The 16,131-nt window shown below is 37.1% G+C and overlaps 1 protein-coding gene across 1 annotated transcript in view; it reads left to right on the plus strand.

Annotated features, from left to right (window-relative positions):
• TINAGL1 (tubulointerstitial nephritis antigen like 1) overlaps nucleotides 1–16,131 on the plus strand; it is a 527,427-nt gene that overhangs the window by 419,288 nt on the left and 92,008 nt on the right. Inside the window, exon 10 of the mRNA XM_044083684.1 lies at nucleotides 6,696–6,819. Coding sequence (XP_043939619.1) covers nucleotides 6,696–6,819 — 124 coding nt within the window. The remainder of the gene's footprint in view (nucleotides 1–6,695; nucleotides 6,820–16,131) is intronic.

The following is a 16,131-nucleotide window of genomic DNA, read 5'->3' on the forward strand; positions in this document are numbered from 1 at the left end:
GTCCAGACCATAAAAATATCATCCACAAAATGTCCATAATAGGAGATATATCCCCTGAAAGCATTATTATTAAATACATACAGAAAACTCCAAATAGGCTAGAACCATATTATCATAGCTATTGGTACACATAGTGTCTATAGCTGCACCAATCATTTGTAAATAATAAACATCATTAAAAACAAAAACATTATTCTCCAAGATAATCTCCAGTAACAGGAAATCAAATTAATCTTACCAGTATTATAGACAAGAAAAGCCTAACAAATTCAACACCTATTTTACTGGGTATGACTGTATACAGAAAGTTCACACCATAGTGACCAACAAATAGTCGCTAACATGACAATTTCTGGATTAGTTAAAAAAATTTTTAAAACCTGTTTTAAGATGAATTGCACTTGCTCATTAATTTATTATTGAAATGCTTGTAATTTTATCTGATTGATGTCATTTGAGGCATGAACGTGCTTACTGTTTTTTTTTTGGTTTAATAAACTTGTCTCTCTGTTTCGCTGTGCTAGCTGCTTTTTGTTACTTTACTTTATTGGTTTAAGTCATATTAAACCAGCTTTTACCTGTTGTTGTAGAGTTTCTTGTTGTTCCCTTATGGGACTAACCCAGTAAATAAATAAACATAAATACATAAATACATTTCTGCATAAATCTAAATGTGTAAATGCTATTAATTTCAAAAAAAGTGTAACTGGCATCCACTGCAAACTCACCTACTTCAACAAGTCACTGAAGCATCCAGCTACTATATACTACCTATCATGAACACCCATTAAGAGGAAAAGGGTCATGGCAAATGCAGCCACCTGGTAGAATCATGAAACCATAAACTGTACGAGACACAGAGATACAGCCTGGAAACAATGGCACTCAGTCCAAACATCCGCCTCCTGCAAAACATAAAAATATATATATATATATATATATTGTGAAACAAGGAAACTAGTAATGAGTGATAAAAAAGAACTATTTCACTAATCTATAAGAGCCCCAAGTCAGGAATTCTAAAATGTTTCATTCGGCTATTAACAAACTACTGAAACCAGATAAAAACTACCCCAGCGAGAAAAATATAGCATCACATTTAACTCCCATTTCATTAATAGAACCTCACCATTACTACAGAACTCCTCCCCAAGTTAGTAACTGTACATTGTTGTACATTTAATTATTATTTTTTTTTTTTGCTTTTACTCTGCACCCATTCTGCACTAAATGCATCTCAAAACTCCTTACTAAATTTAAAACTTATACCTTAGCAGCTGACAGGCCAAATACCTTCCAGATGCAGATGCAGCCAAAGCCATAGCCCATTCTGTCTCATTTCTCATTAGTAGATCCATTTCCAAATCTTATGTCTCTGCTCTGTGGAAAAAAAAAATATATATCATCCCACTTCACAAAGCTGGTAAATCCACTATCCATGTAACTTTCATCCTATAGCCATTCTCCCTTCACTGTCAGAATCCTTGAGAGATGCATATATTCACACCTACTACAATCCATCATAAAAACCAACTAGTTCTCACCCTCACAACACAGCTTTTGTCCAAACTGCAGTACAACCACTCTTAACCTTCTAGAGACAGCCAGTCAATTGATAAAACCAAATTAAGTTAGACTTTTCTGTATTCCTTGACCTTTTTGAATCATTCAACACTGTATCTTGCTCATAACGTCCCTCACCTTGGTCTGTCTGCCTCCACTTTAAATTGTTTCACTAGCTACTTATCCAATAGAGGTCAATTCATCAAATATAAATCCAAATGCTCATGTTGTCTGTTTCAGTTGGAGTGACAAATTGCTCCATCCTTGCTCCTTTGCTTTTCAACCTGTTTATAAACAAACACACACCGTATCTGTCAACGCCACACTTATGCAGTACGGAGATGACTCCACAGTCATTTGTTCTGCCTCCAACCTTCCTGAGCTACAAGACAGCATTCAAGAGTCATTTTCATCTATAAAAAATGGCTCACCCAATGCCACTTATTACTCAGTGCCCAAAAAAGTAAACTCATGGTCTTTATATGCACAGCTTTTAGAGATTCACAGAATAACTTCCACATTTTTTCAAATATTATCTTTCTTGAATCTGTAACAAACCAAACTCATAGGAGTTATTATTGACAACAAACCCAAATTTGGTATTCCCAAGCAAACAACATTTAAACAGTTTACCACAAATTAGGTCTTCTCTTTAGAGCTGCCCAGTATCTGACAGCACAAACCTGAAATACCAAAGTAACAATTTATCTTCTACCAAGACTATTATATGACTCTCCAATCTTATTAATATCCAAATGACTCAACTTAACCAGTTTCAGCAAGGCTATATGATACATCACAACAGCCAAATGCTATTTCAAAATTCCCAATAAAAATGATTTCTGCAATGCCCTAATCAGATGCATAACAAGAATTTGGCAAAGTGGGCAACCATACCATGGCATTGAGTAGTAAGTGGGAATTGGCTGCGTCACTTTTTATAGAAGACAAAGACTATTGAATGCTGTCTTGCAGCTCAGGAAGGCCCAAGGTTTTAAGGGTATGATCAGGAAGTTCAGTTCCTAAAATGTTTTCTATACTGGCATTTCTGAATGCTGGCACAGAAAAGCACTTCAGTGCTTTTTGTATTCTTGTGTTTAGTAATCCGCTGCAGCAAGCCAGTTGCTGCAAATGTAACAATCTGCTTGCAATAGTTAAAAATAGCAGAAGTTCTTTAAAAAACGTTGAGGGTGTGGGGCACCTGGTATATATTACTCAGGCCTTAAGAATCTTAAATTAAGTTGAATTTCTTAATTAACACACCTTCTCACAGCTAAAAGTTGCACACAACATCCTGTGTTACCTTGAAAAGTACCCAGCAATAAGTCCAATAATAGAATAGTGCAAACCAACAAGACATCTGTGTTCTAAAGATAAATACCTTGCTTCCTCTAAGAAATCTTTCAATGGCCATGGGGATGCTCTGTATTCCACATTCATATCCAGTGTGGGGAATTCCTTACCGTCATCTTGAATCACATCTGCTAAGTTCCTGGTTCTCTACTTACTCATCCCCACTTGGTTAGACACTCCTTACTCTCATCAGTATCTACTAATATCCTTACTGCTAATAATTCTCATTACCTTCATCATCTCCAGCTCTTTCAAGGATGCTCAGCTGTGAATAACTGTATTCTTCTTCTTCTCTATACTCCCAGTACTAAGCTACATGTTTTCTGCTGAACCAAGTTCCTATTGAAACATTTTCCCTAACTCTCTTACAGTTTCTTACATTTGTCTTTATATATATTTTAAATAATGTTTACATTTTATTTAATTATCACTTTAAGAACATGTATCTAATCATAATCAGCTCTATTTTATAACATTTTATGTAAGTAGTGTGTAAATTATTACTCTAAACTTGTACAATGTATTACTGAGATTTTTTGGTAGCTTTTCTCCCTGAGTCTCCACTGAAAAAGCATATCCAATTGCCCATTCAGATTTTCTGGTAAACAAATGCAAATAAACATAAGTAAGTAGTATTGCATAACTTCAGCCCTGATTGATATGCTCCATATGAGGAACGAGATTGTACAATGGTAAGTAGGGTTTAAACAAGGTTATCTCCATGGCTGACATGATGTCTTCAATTTCAGTCTTTGCCTTATTGTAAGCAACTCATCCGCTTGTCATCCTTATAATGACCTGCTTTCCATGTTGTAAATAAAGGAACACCTGGTCTGGACACTGGACAAATTATCATTACTATTCCTGGATGACAAAAAAAAAAAGATTCAAGTGTTTGATTTAAACTCTGATATTGTGTGGGAGCATAATGCAGTATAAACTAATATAGTACAGTGTGTAAGGGCACATTTGTTCACTACAGCAGAAGAATAGAAGGCAATACAATATATTAAACTAAATGAATGAAGAGCGAAAGGTATGTTTGTTTGGAGCTACTAGAAACAGCTGACCAGCACAGCAAATGGTTCCAATGCACATAGTAGATGCTGAGTTGTATGTATTACTGTATAAATTCAGGTAAACAAATATAACAGGGCAAATTGCTAAAAAATGTTCTAGCTACCTAGTAAGCAATAAATAAATAAAAATAAAAGAATGAATGAAGCCCTTGGGGAATAAAGTAATATCACAGCATCAGAAACCCATGGGAAAAAAGTTTGTTGAAGAAATAACCTTGGGAAGGAAGCAATATGACCCCCACCCTCCCCGTGCTGCACTCACCTCACCCACACAATAATAATTTAACATACTGGTACTTCTAGAATGACTTTATCATGTGTAAACCAGCAGCATGTCAGTCTAGTATTAGATAAATTTCACTATAGCTGATAAAGTGATGTATAAACTACAGGAAGAAAAGTCTGGTGGAAATATACTTACAGAAGTCTGTTAAAGTTTGTTAAAGAAAATAAGGCAAATCTTACACATTCAGCTATATACTGGAAGAGTACAAAATAGAAATATGTTGGTACCCTTTGTGCTACCTCATAACCAGGAAATTACAAAATATGTGATTACATTTAAACAACTACAGAATTCTGTTTTTTTTTTTTTTCTAGTGAAATGAAGGTTTTATTAGGGGAGCAACCTATGGTGGTTTTAACAAATGTTCTAGTATTAAGAATTTAATGGAAAGAAACTTTTATTATTAACCTGGTCCATCATATGTCCAAATGTGGGAGATGCAAATTATGTAGGTAAGTACATGAAGGCCCTTATTTAGTTATTGAGAATTACTCTCAAATGTCATCCTATCCAGGTAAATGTGATTGCGATACTGCTCAAGTGATTTATGTAGCTACTTCCTGAAAACTGCATGGCATTTTACACAGTGAAATGCCATCCTTAAACTGAAGGAATGCATAATGGAACATCTTTATGATATTGAAAAAACGGAACCTTACTAATGCCTTGTAAAACATTCAATATTTTGTTCCAACTTCAAAAGATGTAGGTTTTTTATTAATGACCGAGTCTTTAGATCTGTTAGAGAGGCTGATGATGATGTTAAGCTAGAAATGAAGGAACTGATGTGGCAGCTCAGACTAAATGCATGTCAACCCCCCGGTCTAAATGATTCAGAATCTATCACAAGTATTCTTAAGGCCAGGGTAAGCAAATCAAGTTGAATTTTAAGCAGAAAAAACATTGTAAGCATATTAAGCTAAGTATCTTGGAGTGATTTTTATGAGTTAGGACACAAATTGTAACTGTTTTATTATGTATTTCTTTTTTATTCTTCTTTAATTAGAAGTACATGTATATTAGAGTTTTATGAAGAGAACATGCTTTTTGTGATGCACATCCCACATATTTATATGATTTTTTACGATGGTACAAAGGTTTGAATTGTTTTATGAAATAGCAATGCTGATATTTTGATTTGTTTGCTTTACAAGTGTTCTTAACATCGAACTGGTAGTTTCCTTTAAGAGACTGAGGTTTAATTAGATGTAATTTGATTGGCTTTGTACACTGTAAAATGAGTACTGAACTGTAGTATAATAAACTGTGATGAAGTTCTGATTACTATCGAGGAAAGCATTCCGTTTTTTGCTTTGTTTTTAGTTGCCTGAATAAAGTTTATGGTTACTTTTATCAGAGGAGCCATTTTTATTCAGCGTTTATTTATTTTGGTGGTTTTACAAAAGTTTTCCCTTTCATTCAGCTTATGCAAGGAGCAGAAGGTTTGCGCTAGTGTGATCAGATATTCTGGGTGGCCGCCCTGGCTGGATTTTTGATTTGTTACCAATGTTCTGAGCTGTAGCCATCACTGGTGGACATTGAGGTAGTCTCCCTGTAGAAAGACACTGTAGTACCTATTTTCTTCCATACCCAGTGAAAAAGGGATAGCTGTCACTCTTCTTCATTGTATTCACTTTTCTAATGAAGGCATCAGGGATTGCCAGCTTGGCCTAGCTGGGTGCTGGAGAAAAAACTTAATGGTATATGGGTTCCCATAATGGATAACCTGTTTACTTCCTAGACACAAGGTACAGGGTTTGATTCTTACCTTTGTGGTGAGAAATTTGGCCAGGCTTAAAATGGCCTTTAAAAGCAGATAGTCTAGTACTAACCTATGTATATGTTGCTATGCTTATAAACCAGGATTAAGAAATTACAGCTGTATACTGTTGCTGTTAGATCTTAAGCTGCGCTCTTGCACAAAACCTCGATGTACAGATGTCCTGGGAAGACATTTGAATTATTATGTTATAGTTCTGGGTTTATGTAAGGCTGTCTGCTCTAGCCTTCTCAAGTGTGGGGGCTTTATTTCATAATTCCATTACAAGGAGGCAAAGCAACCTGATGAGTTTTACCTTTCATGTTCTCCTGATAAAGGAAGTTTTTGAAAAGTTTTAGCATCATAGGAAAAATGCAATATGAAAGAAATCATAGCTTTGAATTATTGGTTATTAACTATATGGAGTTCAATTTGTAATAACAACTTACTGAAAACACTTTAAGTTTCATATTAGTCTCTTAGATCTTGAACATTCTGTAATCAAGGTTAATAATTTGTCATAACCCATAACTGTTTGTACAAATAAAGTAATGTTCAGGATTTGTATTAGCAGAACAAAGAGGTCTTTAGCAAAAAAAAAAAAAAAAAAAAAAAGCAGGCTGAGGAGCCTAACTTCCAGTGCATTGTTTTTCAGCTATTTTGGAGGTTCATGAAGACTTCTTCGTTTACAAAGGTGGAATATATCGACACATGCTGGTTATGGAAAGAAATCCAGAAAAGTATCGCAGACACGGAACACACTCTGTAAAAATTATTGGGTAAGTTGAAACTTATGACTTCATGTCATTATCAATAAGAATTTATGCAACTCTGAACCACAAGAGGTTACAACAGTTTTAATGAACTTATGACAGTATATTGTTAAAGATATGTTATAGTTGTTTTGTGTGGCTTAGAATAGTAAACTGAATCACAAAGGGGTAGTGCATGAGTTCCTTCAGATGATGACATTTTTCAGACACTTGCAGGGATTCATAGACAAATTCTGCATACCTGTATAGTGCTAAATGACATGAAGGTGACAGCACATTGCAGCCAAAAGCTAATCAGATATGTGTTAGAGACAGAATATCACCAACATGCCAAAGATAGGAAAACATATTAGAACCAAGCAGCCATGTTACTGGGAAGAGCAGCACCGAGTTGACATAGTGGATAAGTAACACTACCGGGGGGTTCAGGCCACACCACCAATGCAGGCTATCACAGAGCAGTTCCTTTGTGTCCACCTGCACAGTGATGTACTGCATACCTATGAATCCAGACCACCTGTTTAGTTGTCATTCGAATGTGGAGGAAAAGGAGACACTGGGAGGCAAAAATGGACAATATAGCAAGCAGAGCAAAATGCACAAGGGTAACCATATTGTATCAAAGGTTGATTGTGAGAGTAAAGTCAGTCATTTTTATATGTAGGATAAGTGAGGGGGATTAATTTATTGTGGGGTAAACAGACATATTTTATTATATAAGAAGAAGGGTTGATGCATTAGGTAAAATTGAAGATTAAAGTTAGAAGGAAATGTGAACGTATAAGGGACAGACAAACATACTTGAAATACAGACATAGAGATTCAGGAGGTTGTATACATACAAAAGATGAGCATGGCCTTATATGAAGGTGGGGTTGAAAAACAAACAAGGTATGGGGAATGACACAGTAAGAGAAACACTTGGGTGATAATGCACACGGACTTTCATCAGATGACAGACTGTTGCAGAGATCAACAGCTAGCCATAAGTCAACTCTTGTGGCCCGAATATGACATGAAGGTTTGTACAAGGAAGCTCTCCATGGTGCTGAAGCAGCAACTCAGCTGCTGTCTCACCTCAGGTAACATCAGCCTCCACAACTGATATTAAGATTTTATTTATTTATTTTATTTGACATTTGTTAACCAGGTTAGTCTGGCTGGGCAGATGTCCTTTTTCAGCAGAGACCCAAGGAGAAAAGCTCCAAATAGAAACTTAAATATAACAAGTATTAAACAAATTGGGTCTACTTTATTCCCACAAAAGCCAAATCAGTTGAATACAACTCGTGCGATCCATAATGAGTGAAACTCGAATACGTCGAACGCACCAAACCATGAAATTCAAAATCTTGATCTCTCATAGATGGCCAACCCCACCGCCCGCAACATGCTACCTACCGAAACACAGTAAAAAACAACACATACACACGCTAACCAAAAACCTACTTCTAACCCTAAAGTAAAGCACCAAAACCCTACTTCTAACCCTACATACACAACTATGTATGCACTATCCTTAACCCCTCCCTAACTCTTAGGTCCATAACTACCGCACACTTACCCTACTGAGCTATACCCAAACAAACTAAATATTCCACACACACATACACTTAACAAAACCCTACACTAAACCTTACATACATTACCTATCTATGCACTTACCTTAACCCGCACCCTAACCCTAAGGTCCGTAACTATCCCACACTTACCTTACCGAGCTATTCCGCAGATGAGCCAACTGTGCAAATTCGATATTTCCACTTTTGCGGTTTAGTGCATTCAACGTACTCGCTTTTCGCTCGTTATGTATCGCGCAAATTGTATTTGACCGATTCGGCTTTCACGGGATTAAAGTAGACCCAACAAATTTACATAAAAGTACTACAGTTTTGTCTTATACATAGTCTGAAAAGAATTATACAAACTTTTTAAAAGTACATTTAAGCAGAAATATGTCTTTAACAAATTAACATATGAGAGTGTTTAGTATTGTAGATAGAAAGAGAATGATACAAATTATTGAGAAAACATTATTAACCAAAGATGATTCCCCTGTGTGCCACTATCAGAAGAAACATTTATGCCCCTTCTCTGACAAATGTCCACAGAGCCAACCAGTGAGCCCTATATTTCACTTTCAGCAAGGTCAGCTGCATTGCCATTATAAGAGGCAGATGTTATGATCGCTGGGGACACAGCACCAGAGTCATCAACCAGTTTGTGTCAATATGACTATCACTTCTCCATGACTTCCTCCTCAACCAGGCCTGCTGAATGATAAGAAAAAAATAACTCTGTAGTGTACTCATATGATACACATACAATCACAGCTTATCTGAAAACACCCAGTGTTGGTTTGTCACTCATTGTGCAACTGTTGGTAGGAGAAGATTTATTTTGATTTATATTTTATTTTTTTACTTCTGATTTTCACTGTACATTGGAAGAAAGGAATATATTGTAGAAAGGCAAACTCTGGTCATCCCAAGGGGCTTAGTCATCTATAAATTCACACAGGCTGTTGGCAGGGCTGACTGCTGGTAAGAAAAGATGTTCAACTGCAAGTGATAGTGAGCAGAAGTTTCTGGGTGCATTTTCTCATGAAAAAAGAGATGCTCAGTGTTTTAGTGTGACTGGCACAACAGCCATGATAGGGCACTACGCAGGATCTATGTTATGAATCAGGTTACCTTGTTAAAGGTCAGCTTGTTGTATTTTATTTAATATTTATTTCCATACTAGTTGTGAGATTTTCTCACTCAGTTTGACTTAATTGTTTTACTTCTTTGAAACCTGTTGTCACTTGTTTTGATTTTTTTCTTTTAGAAACTGTGAGCAAACAATGAGTCCCCCAATGATGTCAATATATTAAAGGAATGGAGCTCACCATCATGGACCTTATAAATAAGGACATAGGGAATCTCCAAACTCTGGACCCCATGCAGTTTGGGTTTGTGAAAGGTAGCTCATGCCTGGTCAAACTGATAGACGTCTTTGAGTCTGTCACCAGAGCTGTGGATGAGGGCAAGGTAGTTCACAACAACCTACCTAGATCTTGACAATGCCTCCGACACCATCCCTTACCCAGGAGTCATAGATAGACTCACTAAACTAGGTGTAAACCCCTATGTTATAAGATGGGTTGCCAACTGGCTCACTGATAGAACCCACACTGTGAAAGTAGCAGATTACAAATCTGACTACCAACCAGTTACAAGTGGTGTCTCACAAATTTCGGTCCTGGGTCCTCTCCTGTTTGGCATCTACTTCTCTGAAGTTCAAGCCAACACAAAGGGACTCTGGCTGACCAAGTTCGCAGATGATTGCAAACTGGGAACCATTACTGATAATTCAACTGATGTAGAGATTCTACAAAAGCCTCACTGACACCAGTGACTGGTGCCAGAACCATGGCCTTAAGCTCAATGCCAAAAAGTGCATTGTCATTCCCTTTGGGAAAAATTCAGTGCCCACAGACTACCGCCTCATGAACTACTACATAGGTGGTAGTCCACTAAACACTGAAGGTGTGATAAAGAGACCTGGGCACACAGGTTGATAGCAACCTCTCCTTTGATAACCACATTGCCACTCTAGTCAGAATGTCCTTCTATGTGGCATTACAAAAGGTTTCTCATCCAGGAAGAAAGCAGTCATAATCCCTCTCTACTCATCCCTCATTAGACCTATTATAGAATATGTCTCATTTGGTATGTACCTCACTAGACACCTACAACAACTGGAAAAGCCACAAAAATACCTCACTAAGAGGATCTTAGGCCTAAGACACATGTCCTATACAGACATACTCAAAAAAACTCCAACTATACTCTCTCTTATCGCCTACTTAGAGGCGATCTCGGCTTGACCTACAAAGCCATGTCTGACCCAAAGCTGCTAGATATGCTACACCTAAAGAAATCCCAATCCCCTCCATGCCACACACTCCAGGGACCTAAATTTCATTACCACAATAAACAAAACATGCTGAAGGGACAGGTTCCTAACCCACATACTTCCCATACTCTGGCACCAACTTCCCATTCACGTCAAGCAGAGCACTTCACTGGCCCTCTTTAAGAGAAATCTTGACGAGTGGATGGGCAATTGTGAGTTCATCCCAGGGATTACTTCAGTGGCCTTGCTTGACAGGGGCACTGGGAACTAACTTTGGGTGGCATGATGCCAGGGAATCTTCTTGGGCTAGGCTTATATAGGCTCCAGTACCGTTAGCCAAGTACACACCTATGAACCTATAAACCTATAAGAAGGGCTAACACAAACAAATGATGGATACCAAAGTCATGGTCTAAAACTAATGCAAAAAAATGCATTATTATTCCCTTTGGCAAAATGGAATTCCCTAAAAATTACAATATTGACAGCACCCCCTGTGTTTCAACCCAGTTGTGGAGACTTGGGAACATAGGTTGATAGCAGTCTGAACTTTGGCCACTAAATTTCCACAGTGGTAAGGAAAGCCTGTTATGTTGCACAGCTTATAAGCAAGGGCATAGCATCCAGATCAAGGGAGGTTATAACTCCACTATACCTGACCCTCATCAGACCACTAAGAGAGTATAATGCACCCTTTTGCATCTACATCACCAGGCACATACAGCAGCTGGAGTGACCTCAGTGGTTTCTCAATAACAAAATACAGGGATTCCAAACCATGACCTACATGGACAGGCTGAAAGCCCTGTCACTTTACTGTGTATCTTATAGGCTGCTAAGAGGTGACTTGTACCTGGCCTATAGGACAATCTCCAACCCTGCCCTAATGGAAATGCTGCATGTCTGCAAGTCAAATGGCACAAGACTCACTCACTCTAGAGATCTCAGCCTAGCTTGTGACATTAACACAACATGCTGGACAGACAGCTATGTCTCCCAGAGACTGTCACTCCTCTGGAATAGACTTCCTGTTCATGTAAAACAGAGCTCCTCACTGACCCTATTTAAATGCAACCTAGATAATTGGATGGGAGACCACAGATTCACCCCTGGGGTGGCACCCATGTCCCTCATGGAGAGGGGTGGCCACTGTTGATCACAAACCCACTCTGTTCATAAATTTGTTCTGCAAACTACCCAAAAGGAACAAATGGTGATACTTAGGATTAACATGGCTAGACTTGTAAAGGCTCTAGAGCCACTAGCTTAGTAACCTCCTATGAACCTATGAATTCTTTATTTGTTTTTGTTGCTGAGAGTGGATTCATTAAATGAGTATGGCAGTAATAATTTGCTGAAGTGCAAGTAACTTTTCCAGCGTGCTAAATGCTGCTTATATATAAAGTTAACACCCAATTGTATTGGAGATTTGTGTTCCTCATTTCAAAAGTTCAATAATTTACTTAGTATTATTAATAATAAATCTAGACTTACTGAAGATGATTGTAGCTGCGCAGTTGGCACAGTTTGGAAAACTGTTATTACATATATTAATGCATGAGCTGACAACTAAGTAATATAGGCTAAGTGCAAATAGAACTCATTTAGGGAGAAGCATGGCTGGCTCAACAGTGCTGTGTGGTGTCTTACCGTCCCAGCTCTTCTAATGAAGAGCAAACATAAAAAAAAAAAAAAAAAAAAAAAACACTAAAATGTAATATGCTGTTCAGTTACATACACATCCCCTGTACATTGTACCAATCACCTTATTACAATTACATCCATGCTCCCCCACTTTTCCATTGAAGACCAAGAAAAAAAAAATTACTGTAATATGCCAATTGTTACACTGTGGCAATTGGCATATTGCAGTTAGATCCATGCCCCTCCACAGCTCTTCCATAGAAGAATAATAAATAAATGAATATTAAAAAAAAAAAAAAAAAAAAAATTCCTTCTACTTGCACTCTAACCAAGTGGCCAGATGCATGACACTCCCACCCTCCTGGTCCAGCCATTCTGGTCCCTTTTCTGTGCCCTGACCGCAAACCTCCTTTCGCACATTTTATTAAAAAAAAAATTCTTCTTTTAAAGTGTAGTAAATTGCTTGCTTCAAATGTAGCAAACAGTCGCCACAGCTTATACCCAGCTTGCATGGAGCACTTTAGTGCTCACATTTTAATTTAAGAAAAAAAATCTTTAATTTAAACCACATACAGAGTGCTGCAGTGCTGAGGTTTCACTGCACATTCAATACCATGTTTTAAAAGCCAGCATTGCTTTAAAGAGATCCAGATCTGCTGATCTCTAACCCTAACACTTTGCACCCATGGCAACTGCCCAACATGCCCTGCCCTAGCTATGCTACTGCATATAGGAAAGTGACTGTACACTGCCAGTAAAGATCAATCAACCCATATAATATGATACTACCAATAACAATTTTGGAATTCAGGATATAAGTATTCAGCAATATGAGGACTCAATGCATGTTGAAGAAAATAAAAAAGGAATAAAAAGGCAGATGTTCACAACAAATACATTGAAAAGTAAGCATGTGACATTTGTTTGACACAGATTGAAGAGCGAATATTTATTGATGCACAGAATGATTGAAACTATAATTTTATATAAGGAAAAATCGATTGTTGCATTCATTTAAGGATAGAGGTGCAAGGGTAAGTGCAACTTTAAGTTGTTTTTCAGATCATTATCAACCAGCTATTTAATGATAGTTATAAATCTAAAGGTTGCATGAAAATATTTATAATGTCAAGGAAATTAAACATGATGAAATCCTTGCTTATAAGTTAGATCAGCCCAAAACTAGATTATGGAATATAAATATGGATACCTTATAAGAAAACTTGCACTAGGAAACTGGAAAGGTACAGCAGAAATATACCAATGGTATCTGTGGATCTGAAAACTTAAAGTTATTATGAAAGATTAAAATATCTAAATTTATAGAGAGTTTCATATCAATATTTAAGAGGCATTTAGTGACGACTACCTCTGAGAATGTACGGGGATATCAAAGATTAGTAGAGAATCATCAGACAATATGTGTAGGATGTTATCAAGGAATGAGAGATGCACTAAATGATTGAGAGGATAGCTGATGCATGGAATAGATTACCAAATGTAATTAAATCAAGCACTCGTTTAGGTATGTTTAAAAACAATTTGAACACTTTTGGGAATAATTGTTTTTTATATTGGCACATGCTAGCGGGGCATTAATGTCAGTGACTGAAATATGTTTATGTGTTTATATATGTATGTATATATGTAGTTATGTATGGAGCATAATACCACTCATGGCATACATACCCCACTGCCAAGAGAGACACTCCCACCTTCTAGAAAATCTTGTCATATTTATATCTCATTGCTTGGCTGCTATTGAGAAAAGTATGCACAACTCAATACACAAAGACACCAGGTAATATAATAAAGAGGAGGATAAAAGTGATTATAATATATGCCTGCCTTTCTGTGTATGTTACAGTCTCCTAATCTCTGCCTTGACCTGTTGAAACTGCTCAGGTTGGCACCATTTCAGGTTAGTGTACAGACTCTAGCACTGTTTGCCGGAATGGGTCATCTCAGTTGTATCATTCATCCCCCTGGTAATTTCATGCCAGGCATCTACCTTGCATAGTGGCCATCATACCAACCCAGTAAATACTGTTAAACTGGTTACCATGTATGACAGAAAAGTCGACCACTATCAGACAGATATATGCACCACTAGTTGTCCAAAGCTGGATGGAGGATTTGAGAATTGCCTAAACAATTCAACAATTAAACATACATACATTTTTCTGTTTCTTTTTCTTTCTTTCTGTATTTCTTTCTTTCTTGCCTTTTTGTTTTCCATGATGGTCCATTTGGTTACTAATGACCATTTTCAGTAGAGACCCAGGGAAAAAAAGCTACATTAGAGCTGCAAAAATTACAAAAATTATGAAGAATTTACATTGAAAAATGAATCTGTTTCTTAGCAGAAATGGAGTTTTAGAATTGTCTAATGGGTGAATATAATCACGTCAGAAGTTAATATGATTTGATATATGCAGCAGTGTTATATAGTAATAAACAGGTTGCATTTACATGTACAGCAAATATAATAACACTTATAATATGCAGACCAACCACATAATGACAGTCGTAGTGGCTGACTAACATTATTACTGGTTGTTGTGTGCTACTAATCTGTAAAATACAGTGGAGGGACAGTATTGTGATGCATTTTCGATCACTTGTGGTCCCACTCTTTTTTAGTTTATTGCTGCTGTAATACTTCTCACTTTGTGTAATTTATAGCTGTACTCTTGATTTATTCTGTACTAGTTATACATTATTTTCTTTATTTCACTGTTACATACTCTACTTTTACTGCTAAATAATTACTATACTCTCTGAGTTTCCAAAAATGTTGTAAGAAATTAAAATCGTCATGGTTGAGTCACAGGGTATAGTGTGAATAAATAAAGCATGGATACAAAGCAGAATAAAGTGAGGATCATATCATTGCAGTTAAATAGTCCATCAATTAAAGCCAACAATTAAATGGCTTAACTAATACAAAATTGCTAACATAGTACCTAATTAAATAAGCAGTTCATTGCTTCAACAGATAATTTAATAAGAATATTTAAATCTGTGTCCTTAATGAAAGTATTAAAGTGTTGCAATTTAAATTCTTTCTGCAGTAACCTAGTATCAATATTTTATTACTATTTCTTCTGCTTTATTATAATCTGTGATGATCCACCCCTGGACCAGTAATCAAGGAGCCTCAGTCCTCACTACTGGCAACAGTGGGGGATGTATAGTACATTGGAAGGATGACAAGTATACACACACTATTTCCAGATGTAGCTCTCTGCATAAAGTGCAATGCCCCTTAAGAGCACACAGAAACCACAGTCAGTCCAGGGCTGGTTTCTTCCTCTTTCTCCAGATCTCCAGTAAAACTCCCCACTGGCACAGCTATAGAGTTGAGATCTCAGCTTAGTGACCAAGCTAGACCTCCAGCACCCTCTCTGTCTAACCAGCGCTTTGGTGTCCCTGCCCAAGTAGCTGAAACACACACACACGTTTTGAGGTTTGATTTACACACACACACACACACACACACACACACACACACACACACACACACACACACACACACACACACACACACACCTGGCTGGAAAGGCTGGCACAGGTTTACTAGCTATGCCCTCTTTTGCCCAGAATATAAGGTTGTTATCATTGCCACCAGCCAACAAGTAATTATAGACCTGAAAGCTGGACAAGCCTCATATGTAGGGATACTGAAAGGATTATTATGAAATTAATAAATAAAGACATTGGTAACCTACAAACTCTCAACCTGCATCAGTTCAGGTTCATCAAGGGACGATC

The sequence above is a fragment of the Protopterus annectens genome, chromosome 9.part0 (assembly GCF_019279795.1).
Source record: "Protopterus annectens isolate FY-2018-M chromosome 9.part0, PAN1.0, whole genome shotgun sequence".
NCBI classification, from domain to species: domain Eukaryota; kingdom Metazoa; phylum Chordata; order Ceratodontiformes; family Protopteridae; genus Protopterus; species Protopterus annectens.